We start from the raw sequence: 23551 nt of genomic DNA, 5'->3' as shown, positions 1-23551 counted from the left end.
TATGGCCAGATGCAGCAATTTAAGTGGAGGCATTCAACTGTTTTGAAGAGAATGACAAAGAACAGTTGGGGGGACGACAAGGTAACACACACACAGTGGTTTGAAGTAACGTAGTAACGTTACAGACGCTATTACACTACAGCCGAAACGTTACTGTGTTTTCACTCCATAAAAGGACGCGACCCGTTAAGCGCCATAAATCAGTCCCCAAAAAAGCAGCTAATCCTGTAGCTAGCCTCCATGTAGATGCAGCCACGGCGTGTTTTCAGACAGTCCTCGGGGTTCACTCCACACATTCTGCCTTCCTCCACCTCCTTCCTCCTGCTAGCTCCTATCATGCTACATGGTTAGCTAGGCTACCACCGGCAGCAGGCACAAAGAAGAGCCCGCACAGCTGACCCTGATTACTGCTGGCCAAACATGCCATGCAATACGGAGCTTACCTCCCTGACAGCGACGGCTGCTCCGAGTCCCCACGCAGACCTGAGCTGTGCTTTCCAATTTTTTTTATTTTTTATTTTTTACGCTGTCCCGAGCAAGCCGACCTCGTCGCTTGTCTGAAGGAGATGCTGAGTGTCTGCACGGCGCTGTTTGAAGCAGTGGCTCTCTCTTCTCTGTCTCTCGCTGTGAAAATACAACTTCAGCCTTCTACCGTAAAGTGACGTATGAACGCGCCGTGCCTTTATTTTAAGCCAAGAAACGTCGCTGACGGCCAGTGAAGAGGAAAGGAGAGCTGACTGCACTCACTAATCACTTAAACGATCGAATTAACCGAAAAGCGACAAACTACACGGAAAATATCGCTGTATTATGCAGTGGCGTGTTGAATTGCATATAAACACGAGCACAGATACAAATAGAAAGAGCGTTACTTACCTCTAGTGGACGTTCAAACTCGCTACAGGAAACGTTTACAGCCAATGTTCGCTTTTTTACTAAGCTTTACGGTTGGACCAGAATGATAGACGTTAAAGGAACGTGACGTAGCAGGACCAGGACCAATCAGCTTCCAAGACGGGCGGGTCGGGACAGAGATAACGGGACCCAAAATCCCCAGTTATCATTAACGGACGCGTCTGTAGATAATAATGTGACTTATTATAAGAGATATTAAAGGTTTTGGTGTAAGTCATAAGGGGACAAGAACATGCTGCTGGCACCCGGTCTAGAAATACAGTGAGAGTCAGTAAGTCGGACTTTGCCTTCAATAAAACCTGTTAGCCTCAGCTAGCTTTAATGCTATTGGTCTGTAAAAGATAGCTAGCTAGCTGTCACTGTGATATTAGCTAATTACTCCAGCCAGTGTAAGTGACATGTTGTTCGATGTAGTTAATGATAACATGTTTAATAGTCATTAGCAGCTATTTTAACGTCGCTGTCTAGCTTACATGTTGAGTTTCTTGTCAGTGAAACGTTACTCTATAGCTAACTAAACGTAAACACGAGAGTCTGATTGTTTCTGACCTCTCCTCTCTCTTCTGTCCAGGCTCTGTTTCCTCCTCTGATCTGTCTCCAGACAGTAAGATGTCTCTGGCTCAGAGGGTTTTGTTGACCTGGGTCTTCACCCTGGTCTTCCTCATCATGCTAGTACTCAAACTGGATGGGAAGGTAGCGGTTTTTTCCTCATAATACTTGTCATTCTCATCTTTTGAGTCACCCCTTTCTCTTAGCTCCTGCACCCTGAAAATATGTCATGCTGTCAGTAAGAAGTATTGTTCACAGTTAACTTTGGTAAATCCAGGTCAATTAAGACAGCCTAGTAGTCAATTTACTGCAAAGCATGAGGGTGTGATTATTTCGATTTTACTATCAGGATTCATACAGCTCATCCTCTTCTCACCCGAGCTAAAATAATGACCCATAACCCTGAAAGAGGACAGAAACCATGGGTAAAGTCTTGATTATGTAACTATAATCTTCTTCCTCCAGGTGCAGTGGAACTGGTTCCTCATCTTCCTCCCGGTCTGGGTCTTTGATGGCATCCTCATCCTCATGCTCGCCATCAAGATGGCAGGCCGTTGCAAGCCTGGTTACGACCCACGCAACGGCTCCCCGGACCTGCGTCTGCGTGCCTGGTACCTGACGGCCATGCTGCTTAAGCTGGGCTTCTGCCTGACGCTGTGCGCCAAGCTGGAGAAGCTGGCGGATGTAAAGCTGACATTTGTGTGCATACCGCTGTGGACAATGTTACTGGGGGCGCTGGTGGAGCTGGGGCTGAATATCTTCCCTGAGAGGAGAGAAGCCTGAACACTTGGTTTATTGACTTCAACATGAATCATTACACTTTAACTGTTGAGGAAAGATGCTTTTATGACCATGACTTTGTGAAACTGGAGCTTTTGTTTTGGTCTGACGGAGGCTCCAGATTGAATCAAATCTCAGACATAGAATTGAATCATTGTGTAGTCAGACCTCACTGGAGTCTGCTGTAAGGGCTTCAACAGGGCAGCTGCTATTAAATCCATCACAATCCATTAATTTACTTAATCAATTTAGCTTGGAAGCGGCTCCATTTTCTTTATAAAGACAGAAAATGCCATAAGGGGAACAACTATACATGTATGAGACTACTGTGAAGCTGACACTGGAAACATTAACGTCCTTTAATGTTTGCTTTTGTTTTGAACTCAAGATGTTGAGGATTGTTTTCTAGTGTATATAAGATAGCAAAGCTGCTTTTCTAAAAACAAAACAAAACAAAAAAAAAACTGGATGATCCGAATGATATTTGGTGAATTTTGACTTTTGTATGGAAGTCAATTTTTTGCCTGTTTAAGAAAGAAAATGACAAGAACTTAGCCTTGATTAACAATTATATATATCTTCCCATGTTAAGATTTAATTAAGAGATACAAAAGTTTTTTTTTAATCATAATTCTGATTCACAATAGGCGTATAGTTTCATTAATTTAAGTTTGCTCTTTTTTTTGTGTATTTAACTGGCAGAAGTGGGCTTCCATACACCTGGTACCAGAATTATGAGTGTAAGTGTACATTTTCTTAAATGTATTTTAGATATTGTGCGACACTTTTTCTTCTCATTCCTGAGCTGCGGCGAGGAGGCAGCCAAGTATTACTTCATAAGTTATACATTAACTTCAGAGGTATTCACGACAAATGGCTTTGTTTTGGCTGCAAGCACATAGGGAGGCGATAGATACAGAAATCATTTGGGACATAGAAAACATCTTTGGAGAACTTTGTGTGCCCCCTCCCACCCCAGGCTACCTCCTCTGCTTTGTACAAGGTCTCTTTTGTCATCATGTGGCCCATGAAAAACAGTGCACCGTTAATAGGTACAAAGTCCATTAAGAGAAAGAACTCGGCATGACCAAAATGATTATGACTATGAATATGTGAAATCTAAATTGATGCCTCGCAGCTCATCAGCTTACTTTATATTCCAACTCTACGGTACGGCTGACACTGTGCATGTTTTGTGCCATGTGATTGTTTATAAGTATTATAAAAGACACTTTTTGCGTTATTTTGCACCATGTAGAAATGAGACGGTATGAGTGTTTTGAGATGGAAAAAGTATTTGATAATTGATGCATGTCTTGTTAAAAAATAAAATATCCGCTGTACATCTTTGTCTCAAATAGCCATCATAACGCAAAATCAAGCTTGAGTGCTTTAGTTACAGACTCTGCAAAACAAAGTACTGTGGTCAGGGGGAAAAATCCTGCGGGGACATGACCTGGAATGAACTGTGAAACCACAGAGCCAGCAGCAGCAGCAGCAGTGTGTGTGTGTGTGCGTGTGTGTGCGTGCCCTCTCAGACACTGAAGTCTTTGTCTGTCACTCTCATTTGTCTTAAAATATTGTGGTATATTTGTATGACTAATTCTTAATATTCAGACATATAACCGCGTGAGATCAACGTTTCCAGTTTGCAAACTTCCTGTCAACACGGGTCCAGCTGTCCCGACAGTTTCCTCACCGAGAGGAACTGAAAGTATGGACAGAAATGATTTACAAAAGTGCGGCAGTGGACACTCTTCCAGGAGGTTAATGTAGCCTGAAGGCAGTTTCCACAGTGGAAACACTTGCGTCAGACACCACACCTTTAACACTGGCCATCATCAGAGATTGAGGTGAGTAAGCTTACATGGATGTGCAGGAAGAGGAGGGACCGACAGAGGATGGGTGGAACGGGAGAGCTTATTACGCATTATTCCTTAACATGCCAGCATGCTAAGTGCTATTGTAAAATCAGGTTAGGCAGTACTCATCTCAAAGGAGACGCAAACCCAAAAATGAAGTATCAGTCATACTGAGCCTCACACTGATGGAAAGTCTGGTGAAAGTTTGTTGTCCACAAAACATTTCTGGCACCTCACAAAAGAACAGCACCTCTTAACTGAAGCAGATGGGGACTTGTTTGCTTGAAATACAGCAGACCAGCTGGCTGGAGCCATTTTCAAGTCCCCATCTGAGTCAGTTGTTTAGGAGAACGCTGTTTTGATGTGAAGCTCTACAAACGTTTTGTGGACTAGGAAACTACTGGCCGTGAGAGTATCGTAATTGAATTTTCATTTTTGGATGAACCCATCCTTTATCTGGAATTTGTGGTTTACTTTACTTGATTTGAGTAGATTTATACTTGGACTTTGACAGTTCAATGGCCACTTGGCAGATGAATTTTTTTAAGTAAACCCTTGGCGGACCCTGCCACCTTTCTAGCCACAAACAGTGCTCTATATGACATCAATTAAAACATTTGTTTAAGAAGGATAAAAAGTATTAAGTTTAGTAGAGTAGTAGCTCACATTAAATTAAAAAGTTACCAAATCACAAGTGCTGTTATTTAGTGTGATGGCTCTTCGACCTTTGACTGAAAGACAGTGCAGTCTGTGGGAACGCACTCACACGCCCTCAATGAGGTTTTTCCGAGTATTCCCTCCAAAAACCCTTTCTCTGTCTCGGCTCCAACTTCCTGCCTCACACCCACTCACTGTAAAAGGTCAGCTGAGCTTCTCTGGCATTCCTGCTGTGTGTGTGTGTGTGTGTGTGTGTGTGTGCGTGTGTGCGTGCACAAACGGATGAAAACAGAGCGTTTGACCTGACAAACTACAGGCCTGAATTATGAGGCTACTGCACTGTGGTGTGTATGAGCTGTCTGCTCCAATCTGGCCTGGTAGCTGCCACGCTCAGTGCTGCAGACTGCAGTGAGTGGGTGGCTTGCATAAGGGCAATACACAGAGAGAACGCAAAGGCATGTGTTAGATGAAGGTGGAGGTATAGTTTCCAAACACAGAGGGACATCTTTCAAAGTTTCAAAGGTCCTCGTAAGGTTGGCAGAAAGTTGGTGAATGCTGGGTAGTTTTTTTCAGCCGCACCAGGCTGCTGTTTTTCAGTCCACAGTCTCTATGTATGTATAAATATGTCAGTGTTGTGTTCACAGTTTGTTTCAGCTGCCCACATCTGTTTGCCCTGTGGAGTTTTCCTCTAACAAACAAAACTTATGTTTACATCACGTGTAAACCCACCGTGAAGTCACCCATTGATTTGTGGACTACCGTTCGGAGGCCTCGAGCTCGACAGTACTACAGTTTGATACCATAAACTCATTAGTAAACTGCACAGGAGTAACCGCTGTAGCTGTAACTACTGTAGCTAGTTAGCTTAGTTAGCCATGGAGCTAACAGTTCGGACTGGGAGCTTGGTGACCATGGGATTGCGAGTATTTTCATCTTCTTTTTTTCCCTTTTTTTTTTTTTGCCACCTGACCAGGAAAAAAAACCCAACAACTTCTGATTCAATACTTTTCATACATTGAACCTTTTATTAGCTAGGCTCATATTTAAAGTAGAAACCACACTACAAGTTTTTTTCCTCTTTACAAAACTTCTTATGTACACTACAGTGCTGACAGTTAAAAACAGAAACAAAATAGAAAAAAAAAACCATCAAAACAAAACAAACCAAAAACCTTGAGATAAATAAACTCTGTGAAAACAACAGCAGCCCCTGAAGACTCATTTTGTTTTCGACCATAATTCTGTCACATTTGTACAAAAAATATATAAGTTCCTGTCAGTTTTCTTTTTGTAACATCTGAAACCCAAAAGCATAAAAAGAGCTGCAGAGCGCCTTGCAACCGGCATCAAGTGCTTCATTATCACATCGCTCTCCCCAAAGCCATGAAGTGAAGAGTTCCATCTCTGAAATGAAGTCCTGAAGAGAGCTGAAGGCTTTTCACGTTTCATTTTTTCAAAGCTATTCCAGGCTGGACTGGAATTCTAAATCTCACCGCAGATATTTGCTTTAATTTTCCAGTAAAAATTTAAAATGGGACTCCTAAACCACCCATAAAAAAGGACAGAACTCTTCATCTACATGGCTCGGGACCATTTAGTAGTTCACAGTTAAAGACAGGCACTGGGGAAACGTTGTGGGCTACATTAGCAAGTGGGCTTGTTCTCCAATATTGATATTAAAACCAAAGACATCAATTTTCTTGTCAACATCAAAGCCCCACAACTGTGGGTCAACTCTAAAATCAGATATTCACCGTTTTAGAGAAACATATACTCTTCATAGTTAATAATTTATTGTACTTTTAAAACACAAGAGCTCACTCCAGTCCCTGGTCGATAAATAAAACATTTAATAAAACATGATGCTCCACACTGTAGAGAAACTGGACTTCAGGTAAATAGATAAATAGTGCTTTGGGAATGAACTCTCAACAGTGTACCTTCTGTTTGTCTCGAAGCACAATAAGAATAATAATAATTTTTAAAAAAAAGTGTATCATTGAAGTGCTGAGGCCTGAATGATGAATGGAATAGAACTGGAAGAACCTGAAATTGTTAACAAAATAACATAATCTGGGATTCATTAAGTATCTTCAACAGTATTGACTGTATCCATGTCACAAAGTGCTGTAATGAGTCACATTTGGGAAGTCTATGCACCTGCATCTGTCTGATATTGCTCTGTCATTCTTAGCCAGACGCTGTGAGACCTAACTCATGGCAAGCTCTTAATGTAGCTGCAAAGCTACTGGATGAAGAATATTTCAGTGAACCTGAATCGTTACCTAAAAGTCGACAAGGTAACTAAAATTTAGGATTTTCTTGTTATAATGAGACCAATATTTTAGTGGATGTGTCCTGAATGTGTTTTTTTTTCCTGAGACTCTGAAGGCCTGCATGTGTAGCAGCCTTGGCTGGATCAAGTTCTTCCTTGGCTGACCAGCAAGTGCTCGGTTTCCAACATTAGGAGACCCCCGGTACACATCAACCAGACACTGGAAAATCACAGCTGAATTACAATTAGAGCTCTGCCACAGGGGTTGAGGGCTACGGGTGCAAAATATTCGCAAAGCTTTAAAGGAGTAGTTCGACACTTGGGGAACATATTGTTACCTTTCAGGCTAGCCTAGCTTAGCAAAAACAAAAACAACAAGAATTGCAAGAATCCATGTCTGTCCAGAGTCATGTAATATATGTCAGCGAAAGTAATGAGCTTGTGTTGGACTACTGCTGTATGTCTATTAATGTCAAATTTGTTGTATGTGTTCACATGCTTGGCCAATAAAGCTGATTCCAACAGAACGTGAAAAAGCTGCAAATTGCAAATTGTAGATGCTTTACAAACATCTTCAACTACGGAGCACAGACAGTCTATACAGTCTCCACAGTTTCAAGGCCAGATTAGAGTCAATAATTCAGGATCTGACCAAATGTGAAATTTCATCACAATCTGGCATTAAATATTGGCCAGAAAGGTGTTTTATATGATATCATAGCAAAGTTGAGTTTTGCTCTTTTGGATATAAAATGTAGGTTTATCATATCCTATGTGTTATTACACTGTAATTAGAGAAGGAGTTATTGAATTATTGTCAAACATTTGTTTTGTGAATTTACAGTGGACATCAGTGTTTCCAGTTTTTTATGCTAAGCTAAGCTAAGCACAGCAGCTGCTAGCTGGAGCTTTACATTTACTATACAGAGATGTATGTGACATCAATCTTCATGTCTACCTCTAGGGCAGACTGCAAATAAACTGCTTTTCCCAAAATGTCAAACTATTGCTTTAAATTGTGACTCTCTTTAATTTTACATTGTAGTGTAGCTTATCATACTGATTTATAATTGACATGGGGGTTTCCTTTTGTTTAGTGGCACTAATATTCTTCTTGGACAACATAACACTGGAACTCTTTAGAAAAGTCACTTGTTAATTACATTTGAGCATTCCTCAATGAATTAATCGGACATTAGCGGCTTTTTAAAAGCTTTGAAATCAGAGTAAAAATACTGATACTTCTCGTCACCATATTAATAATGGGGAAAAACAATTATATTTAAACTCAGCAGATTATTGCAGAGCATTATTGCTCAAAATACAATATAAGGGAAAGGTACCACGATATATTGTATTGATAAAGATGTATCGATACAATATAATGGAGGAAATGTAGCGACATCACGTCAATACATCAGTGTACTGTGTAAAATCTGAATTGACCCATCATTATTTCAGAAACAGTCTTGGGCACAAAGAATACGCTAGAAAAAAGCCACAAAAATGGAAGCATTAGCTGCAAGTTTCACAAAAAGGTCGTCATCAAGACCTTTTTTATATAAATACGTGACACAAAGTCTGAAGAAACTGTTTTTTCCTTCTTTACTGTGACGGCTCACAGATATTCTGATATTTGAGGGTTATGCTCACTTCAAACAACAGAACCAGCCAGCAGTTTTCCTCAAACTACCAATAAATGCAATTAGTTCTCAATATTTTTTAACCCAAGCACAACCAGTACAATCTAAACCAGTCCGGTCAAGAGGTCTGGAGTAAATAAACTCTGCTTTATAAACTACTGTCTTCAAACACTCCCCCACCATCCTCCTTATTTCACAACAACACAACCAAAATAAAACCTTGTACATGTACAGTCGTTTAAAAACAGCATCCTATGTACAAAAACTACTATAAAATCTGCTCCTCTTCATGCTTCGGGGGAGGCGAGAGGACAGAAGGGGAAGGCTGAGGGGGAGGAGGCGGTGGTAGAGAAGGAGGAGGGGGAGGTGGCGAGGAGGAAGGGGGAGGCGGCGGGTGAGGGAAAGGCGGCGCTGACGTTTGGTATGGCATTGGGTACGAGCTGGGTGGCGGCTGTGAGAGGAAAGACTGGGGAGGGAGGAAGGGATGGTGAGAGGGGAAGTGGGGATGCTGAGGGGGGAAGATGTAGGGGTGATGGTGAGACAGGTGAGAAGGGAGAGACTGGGAGGTGCTGGGGGGAGGCTGGTAGTACGACTGAGACTGTGTGGTGATGCTCGGTTGGTGCAGGTGAAGTGAATGGGGCGGCGGTTTCTGACTGAGGAAAGAGTTCATAGTTTGTGAAGGGAGAGAGGTAGTCGGGGGGAGAAGCGGAGGCTGGTGAGGGAGATGAGAGTGTGGCAGGAGAGGGGGGAAAGAGGGGGGAAGCATGTGAGGGAGGTGAGGAGGGGGGAGATGCTGGGGGGTGTATTGCTGCATGTAAATTCCTTGTCTCCCGGAGTCAGGTAGCGGATGTATCTGATTCGCAGACGTTCTGGAGTCTGTGCCGCGAGTCCATTTCTCTTGGAGCGTCCACGAGTCTGGCGGCGTTCGAGCTACCATGTGTGTCCGCGTGTCGGCTTGTATGTCAACAGAAGATGACCCGTGTGGCGCCCGAACCTCCGCCTGTGCTGAAGGGACGCGAATAAAGTCTTTGTCCTTCTGCTTGTCTGACTTAGAGGAGGAAGGCAGCTTAGACGTTGAAGACACGGCTGGAGGAGGGACTGTGGAGGAAGACTCCACTGCAGGCTTGGAACTCATCAGGGAATATACAGTGGAGGTTGGGGTAGAGGTAGAGGATGGAGGAGTGGAGGCAGCTAGAGAGGAGCGTCGAGAAGGCGATAAAGAAGAGGAAGACTTAGGAACTGAAGAAGAAGAAGAGGAGGAGGAGGAAGTTGTACTGGAAGACGTCATCCTGCTGTCTGAGTGATGGTGGTGGTGGTGGTGATGATGGTGCTTTGATGATTTGGGTTTTGTGTTCTGATGGGGAGGGCGAGGTGAAGAGGATTTATTCCTACAAGGAGGAGGAGCAGGAAATTCTGCTTTCACCTTTGCAGGAGGTGAAACCTGCTGCTTAGGTTTCTCCCCAGCTTTAACCCTCTCCACCTCTTCCTCTTTGTCTCCAGCGCTGCTCACGTTCAAGTCCGCTGAGTGCACAGGCTGAGAGGAGAGAGGTGGATGCTGCTCCTCCTTTTTAACAACCGACAACGTCCTGTTTCCTGCCACCTCCTCCTCCTCCTTTATCCTCTCCTTCACTTCTTTCTCACCCTTCTTTTCTCTCCTCTCCTCCCCTTTTTCCTCCACTTCTTCCATCTCTTTTTCCTGCAACTCAACCTCCTCCTCTTCTTCTTCCTTCACCTCTTCTTCTTCTTCCTTCACCTCTTCTTCTTCTTCTTCTTCCTTCACCTCCTCCTCCTCCTCCTCCTCCTCCTCCTCCTCTCCTCCCTCTCCTTGATGATACTGTTTTAAGCGGACATGCCAGGCCAGGCTGCAGACGGACGACACGGTCTTGAACTGATGGACCACGTTGCGGGGGATGAAGTAGATGTCGTCATGGCAGAGACGGATGCGAGCGTAGCGGATGCCCTCCCGACGCAGCTGGTTTAGTTTGGCATCATCCACCCACTGCACACACTGTGAAGACAGAGGAGGGGTGGAAATGAGGAGGCGAACTCTTAAATAAAACCTCCACCTTTTGAAATATATAGACTAGAAGAAAATATAACTAGAAGAAAAACGTATTGTAACATGCAATTAATCGTATCTCTTCAAACTTTTGGCTTAATGTAAAATGACATATATGCAAAAATCACAATTTTGCCATACAAACACTTTCTACTATCACTTACTTTGCATTTATCTATTTATTGCTGAGAACATTTTTTGTAAAACATAATGTTTGGAATATGAAGGAAATTCCTTTAGATTTGTTCCAGGGCAGGCGGAGCTACTCTGTGGTAATTTCTGTTCACTAAACATCTCTTTTAACTGAACAGAGAAGAGCTCCACAGCTTAAACAAATCACATCAAGATGATAAAAACGGTGAACCGTCTGGATTTGTGTCACTTCATTTCTACATTTGTCTTTATTACCAGTGATCAACTGGGGTGAATGCCTTAAGCATTAATTTAGAGGAGAGTGCACACTAAATATTTGACAACATTTTAATCCATGTAGTACTTTACTTTGAAGAGGTTGAACCCACATCTACTGGACGTCTTGCAGTGTTCAAAAGCCATATGCAGTATTATAATGACTGCTGGGATCAGCAGTGCACTTGATCAACCAAGTTAATCGAGTGTTTCATGAACTGATCTGTTTGTTGTCAGGAAGCTGTTTTCCCTGGTTGCTACCCACAGGTAATAGTGAAACAACTGGAATAACTGGGGAGACTCTAAAGAATAAGAACTCTGCTGATGAAGGAGGCAAAGAAGTCAAAGAGGGAGAGTAATAGAAACCGAGGTACAACAAAAGCATTCACTCGATTAAATGCCAGCGTTAGATGTGTATCGGGGGTCAAAATCTGTTCCACCGCTGATTTGTGGTTCCCCTTACCAGCAGGAGTTAAGGTGTTTCAAAACTGGCATTATTTCTGCAAGATCAGTAAGTAACAAAACCTGCCCACTTATTAATACAACTGGGTATTTTACTCTGGCTTTTCATAGCACTGAGATCGGGGTTTCTAGGTCAAAATCGGATTCTTACGGTTGTTCACTGGTTTGGACAGTAGCCATGTTGCTAACGCTGTCATTGTGACAGCCGTGAGTAAAGAATAATAGCACAGAGAAACGTGGAAAGAGGTGGATCTGAAAAGTTATCTGTTTCTGCTTCATATCAAATAAAGTAAACAATGAAACATGTATTCTATTAAATCTAGTAAATTCACAGATTTGCTGCAGACTAATGTCTAAGGGAATTTTAGCTCTGTCTTATAAGCATAAATGCAGTGCATGCTGGTACATCCAGGACTCTTATTGTCATGGCCAGTCATGTGGAAAACAGTGATTCCAGAACCTCACTATCTGTAGTCTAATCTAAAAAGTATGTGGTGTTTGTGTTGTAACACGCGTGGCACTATTCAGTTGATTTGTGCTTGATAGTCTCTGCAAGCATACAGTAGTTGCCTGCTCTGCCTGTCTCTTTAAAGTATGCTACTCAAGGTCGTCAGTAGTTCAGACACTTGCCATACACACATCATTTTGTCTGGGCAGGTTCTTCGTCTGAGCAAATGCACTGGGATTTAGAATGAAAGTGAGGAATGGCAATTCTAAACTATCGACTTCCCAATTGCGGTGGATGCAGCAGAGGTCTTTGCACCAGACAAATTCTGCAACTGGCCACAATTCTCCACCAGGTGGCAGCAGCCGACACTAGATCTCATTAACTCTACACAAGTGTTAAATTGGGAATAACTCTAATTTTGGACATAATAAAGACAACTTTACTGAGGTGTGCATGTGAGTAATATAAAACCTGAGACAGAGGAGGTTCGTGAAGGTCCAACTGCAGCCTCTGAACTACATGAGGGAAATCGCCAGCATGGAAACACACGACATCTTTGGTTACACGAGGAGGATCCGAGCTGAAAGTGAGGGAGGACGGACAGACAGAGTAAGACGGATTACATGTTATCTGATGGCAAGTGTGTGTCTAAACACTGAATATCACATGTTGCTGTGCTGCCCACCTTTCTCCTGCCCGTACAGCTTTCAGCACCCCCACTGCCGCTGTGGTCTGACGTTCAAAGCCCTGACCGATATGATCGGCGTGGGCCCGTGTCCGATCCTCAAACAGCATCTCTCTGGGCTCGCTGGTCCTGGGCAGCGACTGCAGTAGGTTCTTAACCTCGTTGGTGGAGCTACGACAGGACAGATATGAATGATGTGACTTCAGAAAAACAGTATAGTGAAAGAGGAGACACACAACATGTATCCACTAAAAGACCTGTGCTCTGTATCTGCTTGCCTGGTGTCTAAATGAAGAAGAAATAACAAAAGGTGAGTGGGCAGCTCACTTCTCAGCTTTGTTTGTTGCTTTGTTTCCTGACTGCTGTGACAAAATAAAAGCACCACATGGGCATTATCTGGTGGTATTGTTGTCATCTTGGCTAACATTGATGTGATCCAGACACCCAAGTGCTACATGAGGAGCAGAGAGGATGTTAGAGAGGATGAAACCCTGCATTACAGCGGAGATAATAACATATTCTTCTTGTGTATTCAGGTAGTGGTTTCAGTTGGGCTGCAACTAGGGAGCAAAACTGACTTTTTTTCTGCCGGACAAATGGAAAGTGAATGTTCAAATTTCACCAGCCACTCAGACTACTATTGTTTTTGTTTTGTGGCAGGTGAGTGAAGAAAATCTACCTGCCACATGCATATTTTACAAATATTTAGCAAGTGGCTGGGGCTAATTTTGATCCCTGGCGGCTACTACTGACTATAATTCAGATTATCAGTGGTCTGGTATTGATGGTGTTGGCCCAAGTTAACATTTCAAATAACTGTTTCTGTCTGATTTACATCCCAAAACCAAAAGACATACACTTAAATTATATATTTTTTTAAACTACAAAAATCAGGAAACAGACAAATCACACTTTTTTCCCCAAATCGTTCAGCCCTACTTTAGACATTTTCATTCCAACCCGCTGCAAATTATTTTGGGTTTCCATGTTTGCTGGTGGCAAAAATGACATTCTTGACATGATGAATATAGCCTCTATTTAAATTCAAAGCACAAAATACTGATGGCAGGAAAATAAAAATGAGAAATATAAAATCAGTAATATCCTGTTTTATACATTTCCCTGCTTTGTGTAAAAGAAGCTAAATTGCATAAATAATAAAATGTAAAAATGGAGTAAACAGATATGTGCAAGCACACAAGTGGCTTATTTCTATGTTTTTTACTCGTCAGCTTCTCAGTCTGTGTGCATGAAGCCGTGTTGCCAAACAATAGAAGTACTGCAGTCAGCTCACTACTGGATCAGTGACTCACACTGGAGCTGCAGTCGGATTCAAAAAAAGTATAAACACACAGATACAGAGTCTGCGAGAGATTCCTTTGAGAGTGTCACACACACACACACACACACACACACACACACACACACACACCCTCCCACACACCCACCCACCCACACTGGCAGCACAACAGCGAGACTACCCGTGCTCAACACTTAATTGTGCATTCATTCATTTGGAGATAAGAGGAGGGAGGCAGGAGCTGGTGGAAGAGGAAGAAAGTAGCAGAGGAGAATAGTACAGGGGGAATTGAAAACAAACACACACACACACACACACACACACACACACACACACACACACACACACACACACACACACACACACACACACACACACACACACACACACACACACAGCTCAGCATGTCTGAGCTGACTGCAGGCTGACAGTAATGAATGTAAAACCAGGAAAGCTGGTAAGTGAAACACTGAAAAGAAGAGAGTGTAGAGGGAGGAGTGCTGAACGTGCACATCTGTGATGTTTGAAGTCGACCATCTTCAACTACCCTCCATATGTGACTCCCATGTATGCCAGTATGCAGCGTGCGAGTGTGTATGCTGCACCAAGTCACCAGGACAGATTCCTGTGCATTTATGGGCAAATAAAGAGGGAGGGAGAAGAAGAGAGGAGATAAAGGAAGGACACAGGAAGAGAGGGGTGAGGTGGTAACAAAAAGGAGAGAGAGAGACAGAGAGAGAGAGAGAGAGAGACGGTCTCTGATGATAAACACTGATAATATTTAAGCTGCAGGTGGTACATCGTGTTTACCTTTCACATGTTAAGATAATGCATTTATGACGAGGGCAGTTGTTTTGATTGCAAGACCCCTAGTGGCAAACATTACATTCTCTGCATTTAAAACATCCGCCTGTGGACAAATACTCTGCTTCAACTAAGAATTTCCATTTGTCATAGGTTTTTCACAATAAGGTTGAACTATCTAATTTAAAGCTCACTGGAGTCGATTCAAGTTTACACATCAACAAAACCGGCATTTGTGCGACAACAAACTCACATCTGTAATGTTCCTTTCATCTTAAACTCAGTGAGCACAGGTTAATGTTCACTCGTCAGTGGATGAATGTTAATCAAAATGCATTCTAGACTAAAGGGGGGGTCACATATCTTATTCTGTCAGACCAACAATCCAAAACCCCAAATATACTTAATTGCAGTTATTTAATATATAGTAATGCTGAAGACCCTCCCAGTGGAGAAGCTGCAGCCAAAGCGGCAACAATTAGTCAAAGCTGATGAAGTAATTTTTCATTAGTAATGGCAGAAAATGCACTTTTTATCCTCCTAAATAAGGTGAATTTCTGCTTTCTGTCTATTTTTTTCACAACATATTAAACCGAAGACAAAGTTCAAGTTCTTGTCAGTTGTCACTCTTATATGACACACTTGGCAGACATGTGAGTGAAATATTATTCACCTCAGCAACAACATTCAGCAGACAAAACCCACAGAAAGAAGGCCACTAAAAGAAACAACAAAATAAGAAGCTGTTGGCTGTACGTCAAACAAGATAAACTGCCATAATTGTGCCTATCCCTGTCTTTCCAATCTTTTGGACTGACCAAACAAGACATTTAAAGAAATCACGTCAGACTTTAAGCAGCTGGGATGGACAATTTTTCACAATTTACTGAAATTCTATGGACCAAATAATTGATCTATTGATCAAGAAAATATCTGGCAGATTTATCAATAAATAATACATACAAGTAGTCTTTAGTTGCGGCCTTTGCTGGAACCAAAAAATGCCTGTGGAGTGTTTGTTCAAAAAGCAACAGAAATGATTAAATGCCTAACAAAATAGCTCCTTATCAATTTCTGTTGGTTAATCCTTTCCACTGTACTTGAGACTGAGCAGACACGCTCGGCTGTCATCCGTCTTGCAATTTGTATCTAAACAGGAACAGCATGTTCTGCGTCAGACCACTGTCCTGTTGGCGACTGCTGCAGGCTGATGTTGCTGCTGTTACTATGCAATTATTGTAAATCTCTGCAAGCATGGTGCTCTTTGACTAAAAGCTGAAATATTTTGGTTTATTTTCACCACTATAATCACGCTGAATTCTCAGACAGACAGTCTCATTGCTGTCAGAAATGTGTTACAGCTTGACCTTTTCATTGAAACCACCAAGAACGAGAAGCTGGACTCAGCAAAGAGATGTTCCCTGTGCATGAGCACACTTCCTCCCCTAAACTGCAGACAAGGTCTCTCTGCAAATAAGATCACATCTGTCTCTCTTCTCTCTCACTGTTTTTATGTCTGTTTCTTTATACACACAGACAGACATAAACAAAAACACTCACACTGCTGTGGCACATTTAATATATGTGCTTTCTTACAGCTCCAGAAATAACAGCACACAAACTCTACAATAAATCAATTTAAAGCAGGAAAGAAAGGTCAGGAGGAGGAAACAGAAGAAGAGAAATGTAGGAGGAAAGACAGGGCGGATATTACGAGGTGGCAGGAGAACAAGGACAGAGAACTGAGGCAGAAGTGGGGAGAGCTGAGGGAAGAAAGGGGATGAAGAGTTTGGGGGAGGAGAGGAATGAGAGATTGAGGCGAGAAGTGGAAGCCAAAAGGGGGAAAGCATGAGAAAAGTAGATGTCACTCCTCATTTGTTAGTATCAAGTGATGGGATGAGACAGGACACGAACGAAGGGAACAGTTTAACCACCCTCTATCCTCCATCTATCCATCCATCTGTGTCTCTATAAAACAGATTCTCTCAGCCCCAGCTGTTACACGAGTGTTACTGACAGCACACACACAAACGTTCACACAGTTTCATGAGAACCATTGCCTTCAAAGACCACCTGCACCAGCTGATGCGTTACATGTACAACAAAACATACATATTTACATACTGAAGTCTGGCGTGGACGCCAATGATAAAGTGAGAATTAACTCATGATCATGTTTTATTATGTTTGACTATTGTTAGAGTTGTTGTAAAATGTGTGTCAAGGCAGATGCCCTCTTCTTCTACTGCAAACCAAATCTAGCCATGGGTATGGTACATACAAATAAAGTAACCTGAACTTGTCATTTCAAAACACCTCTTTTCTCAATAAACAGTCCAACCCCCTGAAGATACTCAGGTTATATTGGTACATAACAGAGAAAATCAGCAAAACCGAGTACAATTCTTTAGTATTTTTACTTGAAAAATGACTTACTTTGATTAACAAAATAGTTGCAGGATATTTGTCTGTTGATCTAATAACAGTTTCAGCTCCAAAATCAGACAATAGATTTGAAAAATAAAAATTAACAAGAAGAGAGAGCTAACTAATGCAGGGGCGGAATGTGTGCGGTGTGTGTGTGCTTGGCCGGCTGCCATGTGAAGTAGCGTCTGATGTCGACTCCATTAACATAACGATGATCTCATCTGAGTGGTGAGCCACATACCACACACAAACACAGTTCTCACTCATAGTCTCCCTTCACTGATATCATGTGTGTGAGTGTGAGACAGAGCTTATGTGTAAGCAGCAATGACACTGTGACAGAGACAAACAGAGAGGGTGTAATTGCCTCATCCGGCACTGCTCGGCTACAACAAAGCGTCCTGCTGCTACCACGGCTGCTGCTTCAAATGGAAGTGTGTTTTGATGCTGTTTTTCCCCCATAATCGGCCCTCGTGGGCTGTACAGCTGGGTCGATGTGGTTCACACACAAATAGACACACAGTACTGAGACTTGTAGTCCGTGCAAACAACATTCATGAGACAAAAATCCCTGCTAATTCTGTCTCTGTCTCATCGCAGTGCTCAAAGAAGATCCAAAATATTGGCTGATGTCATTCCTGTGTGTATTTATGTACTGTGCTGTTTGACTCACCGTTTCCTTTTGAAAGGGGACTTTGGTATATCAGCTACAGGTATCATCTGTTCTCCTGGTCTGACCCACATAATAGGACCATCGTCGCTCTCTGTGGGATTCATCAGCCTCAGACTGGAGAACGTTCCCCAAGGAAGAGTCCGCTGCAGCCAGACAGACAAAAGAGAGAGCTTTAGGGAAAATAATCAAAGCAGTGTGTTAGCACATCCCCTTTCACTTTTTCAGCTGCTAAACAATTCGTCAAGTAGTTCATCTTTTTTAGAGATTCCCCCCTAAAAATGCTCATGCATGAGAAATTGCCACCCCGTCGCACAACTTGTCACTGGCTGCCTCAGAGGGTGCAGAATCAGAGCCCTCGACAGATAGGAAGCGCCGGAGGATGTGCGTCTTTTCATATTCAGTGTACGACAGCACTCCTCCACGCTGGCATGCAGGAGATTTGAAGTGTCGACGCAGAATGGCAAACAGAAGAAAAGCTCATCACTTGTGCATTTCAGGGGCAGCAGTAAACACTGCATTTGGTGGTCTGTTCCCGTGCTGACATTTTAAAAAGAAAGCCGGTATGAATTGAAGCCGGAAGCTGCGACTAATCACTTTGACACACTGCTTAACAGCTTTTCTTCGCCAGCCACCACTGAGAATATTAGGTGTGTTGTTTGTGTCTCGCGGTGTCTTTTCCATCCTTGTGGCGTTTCCAAATAATCAGTGCATCAAAATGTTGGTGCACACCTACTTTATAGCTGCATTAGCAGACATTTAGAATAAATTGACATTTTATGAGGTACAACCAAGTAAACTGTGACCAAAGTAACTAACGACTTCTTTCTATTTCAGTGTTGTGTGTTGTGTGACAGTGTATGAACACTCTCTACTCTAGACTAATCCGTGACTTTAACAATCAGAGAAGAAACGCAGCTGAGTTGTTTAGATTCCTTGAGTAGAATATTGGAACACGATGAAGCTGAATGTTTTGAATTAAGAGGAACTGTGTGTCTAACTGTTGAAAGAATGAACAGAGAAGCAGGAGGTGGTCAGTACGTCTTCCTCACAGCACTGAGGAGATGTAAAAACATTAATTTGCCTCACACATGAAGGACAATGACATAATAAATATGGGGTGGAACAGATTTTAGATGGCAAAATTCAAGCACTTTCAAGGTACCTAAACCAATAATCTTAAGAGTCTCAAAGCCTATCATCACACCTAAATTGTTATAATAAATGCAATTCCAAAAACTGTTCTGTATATAAAAAAAATGTTAATACCGACAGTGACCAATGCATATTGTCACTTTGTTTATTTTAATCAGCTGTCCGTATATGCTCTGACTGTATGTTTTGGTCGCGATTATGTAATTCTTGCTAATTTCAGGAGTCCACAAACAAATACGACCCCAGGACTGATCCATTTTTTACATTAAACGATTTTTGGCTTGCAAGAGTGATTGTGAAGATGAAACAACAGATTATGTTGAAATGTACATCATTTTTCAAGGAGTATATTTGAAGTCAAGCATAGTCCTAACCTTGAAAACACAGCAATTAAAATGGCAGACTTTTTGAGACTAATCCTCCAAAAAGAACAGTCACACAGTTTCATCCCATTAGTATACCAAAGTATAAATAACTACCAAAGTATTGTATATAGCTCCTCACTCTCCAATAACCATTAAAAACAAAACAATGACCCACAATGTTGACCTGGATGCTTTGTTTCTTCATTACCATGAACATGATTACTCTATTTGTTTTTTTAGGCAGTCCCACATGGACCATCCTGCTGCCTTCAATACTCACTAGGCCACAGAATGGGTATAAATCCGGGGCTGAAAATAGCTCTTACCAAATTAACTATTTACTCCTGTATGATAAAACTAGCGCTGAGGACATCGTCAGTAGAAACAAATGGACTTGCGTCTGACAGATACAGACAAGAAATCAAAATGTTGATTTTGGACTTTTCACTGGATTTGTTAACAATAAACAAAAACAGTTTATTTATAGGTTGAGTGCAACAACTTAAAGGCTCTGCTGCAGAACGTACGTAAAGGAGGCATAAATGAGCTTGAACATGCTCATTTATTGCCACTTGTTCTTCCATGCAATGCAAAATCCGGTCACTATTCCATTCACTATCCTATCCCATATATCCATTCTGTTGCTGATTAGCATTACTGCCATTCATCCCGTCCACACTCACCTTCAGGAAGGGCGACTCTTCCAGCATGCCAAGGAATTCTGGGAAATAATCCCCGACCTCCTCATCAACGGCACCAACCAGGCTGATCTGTCTCATGGCCCCGGCTCTGTATGTACCGTTACTGTACGTCTTCTTCACCTGCAGCAAGAACAGATGGTACACAACATTAGATAATCACATTAAATAGACATCTTAACGCTACAGCAGCTGGGTGAGATCAGTTACTATGCCCAGTTCTTAGCAAAAATATAGGGTGCAGGTGAATAAAACACAGATATAATCATTCACAAGAGAGCATACAAGAGTTGAGAGAATACAAACACAGACTTTCTTAAATGAGAAGCTCACGCCCTAAATGACAACACAAAATACTTGAATACAGGTTTGTCAATCAATTGTCAACCTTGCCTTATAAAGGATCAAGTTACTATTACACAACAATGTAGACATTGTGATAGGAACCCATGTTCCTTTCCTAAACACCAATTATAGTTGAAAATATATACCATCACTCAGAGATTTTAAAAACATTTTGAGTTATGGTTGTCCATTCTTTTTAATAAAGAAATATACCTTGAATCTTCATATCATTTTTTTAGCTTAATGCATTTAATGTCATATCTATTTATTTTGTGATTTTTATCTATCAATGAAGATTGAATTATTTGTAGAAAAACAATTATTTGGGTGCATTTAATGCCATATAAATAATATGTATAATCCACAATGCATGACATTTCTCTAAATTCAATTTATTGGCATGCTACTCCTTCCTTTTAATCCCTTAAAATTTCTGTAAGGAGGACTCATTTAATCTACATGACAATGTTAATGAGGGTTATCAATAATGCATAACAATTTCTTCCAGGATTAACACATGCAGTTGGATTTCCATACCATACAAACATTACATCTAATATTTTGTCAATAAACCTTTAACATACAAACAAACACCTGCTTACATTACACATTTAACCTTTACAGACTCGACTAACAGGTTGAAGCGTAAATGTTTATACAGTATGTCAGCGTTTAATATCGTTTGACTACAATACAAGAGGAGAACACTAAACTAGAGACTGACATGGAAGCAGTTAATCACTACCGGGTGTCAAAACAGACACTGAACTGTGTGTGTGTGTGTGTGTGTGCGTCTGTGTGTTGGCGGTTTCACTTGATGTTTCTGCTCCACCGGTGTGACTCAACAGACTGTTTGCTGCTCTTCACTTGGCTGACAGAGCATGGTGTGTGTGTGTGTGTCTGTGTCTGTGTGTGTCATGTTTCTAACCCAACTCCCATACCCTTGGCCCTCAACAGTGTCTTTGTATGTGTGCGTGTGTGTGTGAGCGTGTGCGTGCACTGTGTGTGCAGTACGTGCAGCATGTGGCCTGCATGCTGTACTCTTGGCTGATCAGGGTGTGTGTGTGTGTGTGTGTGTGCGTGTGTGGACCAGATCCTTGGCTGCTCGCCTCCAGTGAGTCACCACTTGACAACAAGGCAGAGATAAAGAGAGAGAGGCGAGGAGAGAAGGACCAGAGGGAGGGGTGAGCGAGGATTCACTGGAGAGAAAGAATGAAGGGAAGAGAGACAGATGGAGAGAAGTGGTGAGAGGAAGGAGAGTGAGAGAAAGTTTAGGAAGACAAGCTGTCAAAGAGACAAAACAAATGTGGTAGAGACAAAGAATAGAGAAAGGAATGGTGGGGAGGATGGAAGTAACTTCGAGGGGAGTCATGAAGGCGGAGGGTAGGTAAGTGAAAATGAAGATAAGATGATGGTAAAAGACAGAAAGGACAGGAAAAAGGTGAAGGAGAAGGGGGACAATGGGGTAAGAAATAGCAGATAAGATTAAGTAAAAGATGATAAAGACATTAAAAAACGGAGAGAGGTGGAAAGACGGAGAAGGTGATTGCAGGTTAGAGAGAACTGGAAGAGGGAGGTGAGGTAATGAAGATGGAAACAATGAATTGGAAAAAGACTGAGGAGGAAGGTGTTTGGCAGCTCCCAGTTGTGTCCTTGAGCAAGGCACTAAATCCCTAAAACAGCTGCTCAGAGGCCAATTGAGCAAGATATGTAGATTAGGGCAGCTCAGGTGTTTGTGTGTGTGTTAGCAGTTCCCTGCAGGGTGTTGCTCTGAATAAGGAAAAGTTGTTGATCCAGGTAATTTGTGCAGGCTGGATAATTAGTGAGATTATGATTGGCCATAAAACCTGCAGCTTATTACCGGTCTTCACAATCAGCTTTAGTCTTTGTAATGTTTAGCAATCATTTAAATATTTAAAGATTTGTTGAATCTATAACTCGACCAATACTGGATATCTAAGGCCAATGTATGTTGCTTTTTTAACAATAAATTACCATAATGTAATTTTAAAAAGTTTGACACAGATTCGATGAGACATTTTAGAGCATAAAAAAACTAATTGTTTTGTAAAACAATTTAAAAAAAATTTTTGTGTGTGTTTTTTTTAACTCCTCTATGACGGTAAACCGAATATCTTTGGGTTGTGGGCGAAATGTTATCTCCAACTTTGGGATACAACGATTTACATTTTTCACCTTTTTCAGACATTTTATAGACCAAACAACTAAAATGCAATCAACAATGAATAACAATGAAAATAGACATAAATGACAAAAAACAGAGAAATAAGCACATGACTTAAAAGACTGACAGACTATCAAAATTGTTATTGACTAAATTCTGGTCATTCAGTGTGCTGCTGTTCTTATCAGTAATATGTTTTGTTTCGACACATAATCCCCCTTTCTGGAAGCTGCACTGCACGTTCACTAGCAAATTGGTCTAATTACATGCTTGAAATAACTGCCTACTGGAGTTCACTTAATCTATAATGAATTAACAAAATAAATCAGTTAATCATGCGTGGATGGGCCGAGCCACGTGGTGGTGTTTGTTCATTTCATTTCACTGCATCTGTAGCCCGACACTGTGTGAAATCCTCATAAGATGATGATGACTACAAGATTGAAATACTCGTCCACACACACATACTCACAAACACACACACAAACAGATCGCAACTTTAAATAGTCTCACTGAGTCAATGACCTAGATACTGAGAGGGACTGAAGTGTGTTTGTGGAGGCACACAAACGCTTGTAAGCATGAAGGCATTTGATTCTCTCAGCCAGTGTGTTTGTGCATGCATTCATCCTCCTGCATACTTATAATTGTGGGAGCTTATAAGTGTCTACTGTGTGTGTGTGTGTGTGTGTGTGTGTGTGTGTGTGTGTGTGTGTGTGTGTGTGTGTGTGTGTGTGTGTGTTTACACAATGCATAATTTAACAGCAGAATAACCCCCACGTTGTCAACAAAGAGAACAGCTCCTCACTATCACAGGAGGAGTATTAGGAAACACTTCCTCTGCCACGAATAAATTTAA

At 41.7% G+C, this 23551-nt stretch overlaps 3 protein-coding genes and 1 long non-coding RNA gene across 9 annotated transcripts in view; 2 read left to right on the top strand and 2 right to left on the bottom strand.

Moving 5' to 3' along the window:
• LOC119032408 (putative homeodomain transcription factor 2) overlaps positions 1–988 on the bottom strand; it is a 39688-nt gene extending 38700 nt beyond the window's left edge. For 2 of the 6 annotated variants that reach the window (XM_037121550.1, XM_037121547.1), the window contains exon 1: positions 444–852. The gene's annotated coding sequence lies outside the window, so the exon portion shown is untranslated. Of the gene's footprint in view, positions 1–443; positions 853–876 lie in introns of those variants that run through there. The other 4 variants (XM_037121546.1, XM_037121548.1, XM_037121545.1 and 1 more) reach the window with 4 other exon arrangements.
• A 4-nt stretch (positions 989–992) lies between these two features.
• On the top strand, positions 993–3587 carry LOC119032409 (transmembrane protein 60-like). Its single transcript, XM_037121551.1, has 3 exons — positions 993–1186; positions 1487–1608; positions 1930–3587. Exons 2-3 carry the CDS (start codon positions 1525–1527, stop codon positions 2245–2247), a joined length of 402 nt encoding a protein of 133 aa, XP_036977446.1. The 5' UTR covers positions 993–1186; positions 1487–1524; the 3' UTR covers positions 2248–3587.
• Positions 3588–5765: 2178 nt separating this feature from the next.
• Positions 5766–23551, bottom strand: part of LOC119032394 (lysine-specific demethylase RSBN1L-like) — a 39948-nt gene continuing 22162 nt past the window's right edge. The window contains exons 5-9 of the mRNA XM_037121494.1: positions 20148–20285; positions 17948–18090; positions 12744–12914; positions 12530–12638; positions 5766–10689 (exon numbers count right to left, since the gene is read on the bottom strand). Coding sequence (XP_036977389.1) covers positions 8950–10689; positions 12530–12638; positions 12744–12914; positions 17948–18090; positions 20148–20285 — 2301 coding nt within the window. The 3' untranslated portion in view covers positions 5766–8949. The remainder of the gene's footprint in view (positions 10690–12529; positions 12639–12743; positions 12915–17947; positions 18091–20147; positions 20286–23551) is intronic.
• On the top strand, positions 18957–20237 carry LOC119032395. Its single transcript, XR_005078881.1, has 3 exons — positions 18957–19105; positions 19705–19987; positions 20117–20237. It is a non-coding gene; the product is annotated as an uncharacterized LOC119032395 (long non-coding RNA).

This window comes from Acanthopagrus latus, chromosome 14 (genome assembly GCF_904848185.1).
Source record: "Acanthopagrus latus isolate v.2019 chromosome 14, fAcaLat1.1, whole genome shotgun sequence".
NCBI classification, from domain to species: domain Eukaryota; kingdom Metazoa; phylum Chordata; class Actinopteri; order Spariformes; family Sparidae; genus Acanthopagrus; species Acanthopagrus latus.
This window is presented reverse-complemented; position numbering and strand designations above follow the sequence as displayed.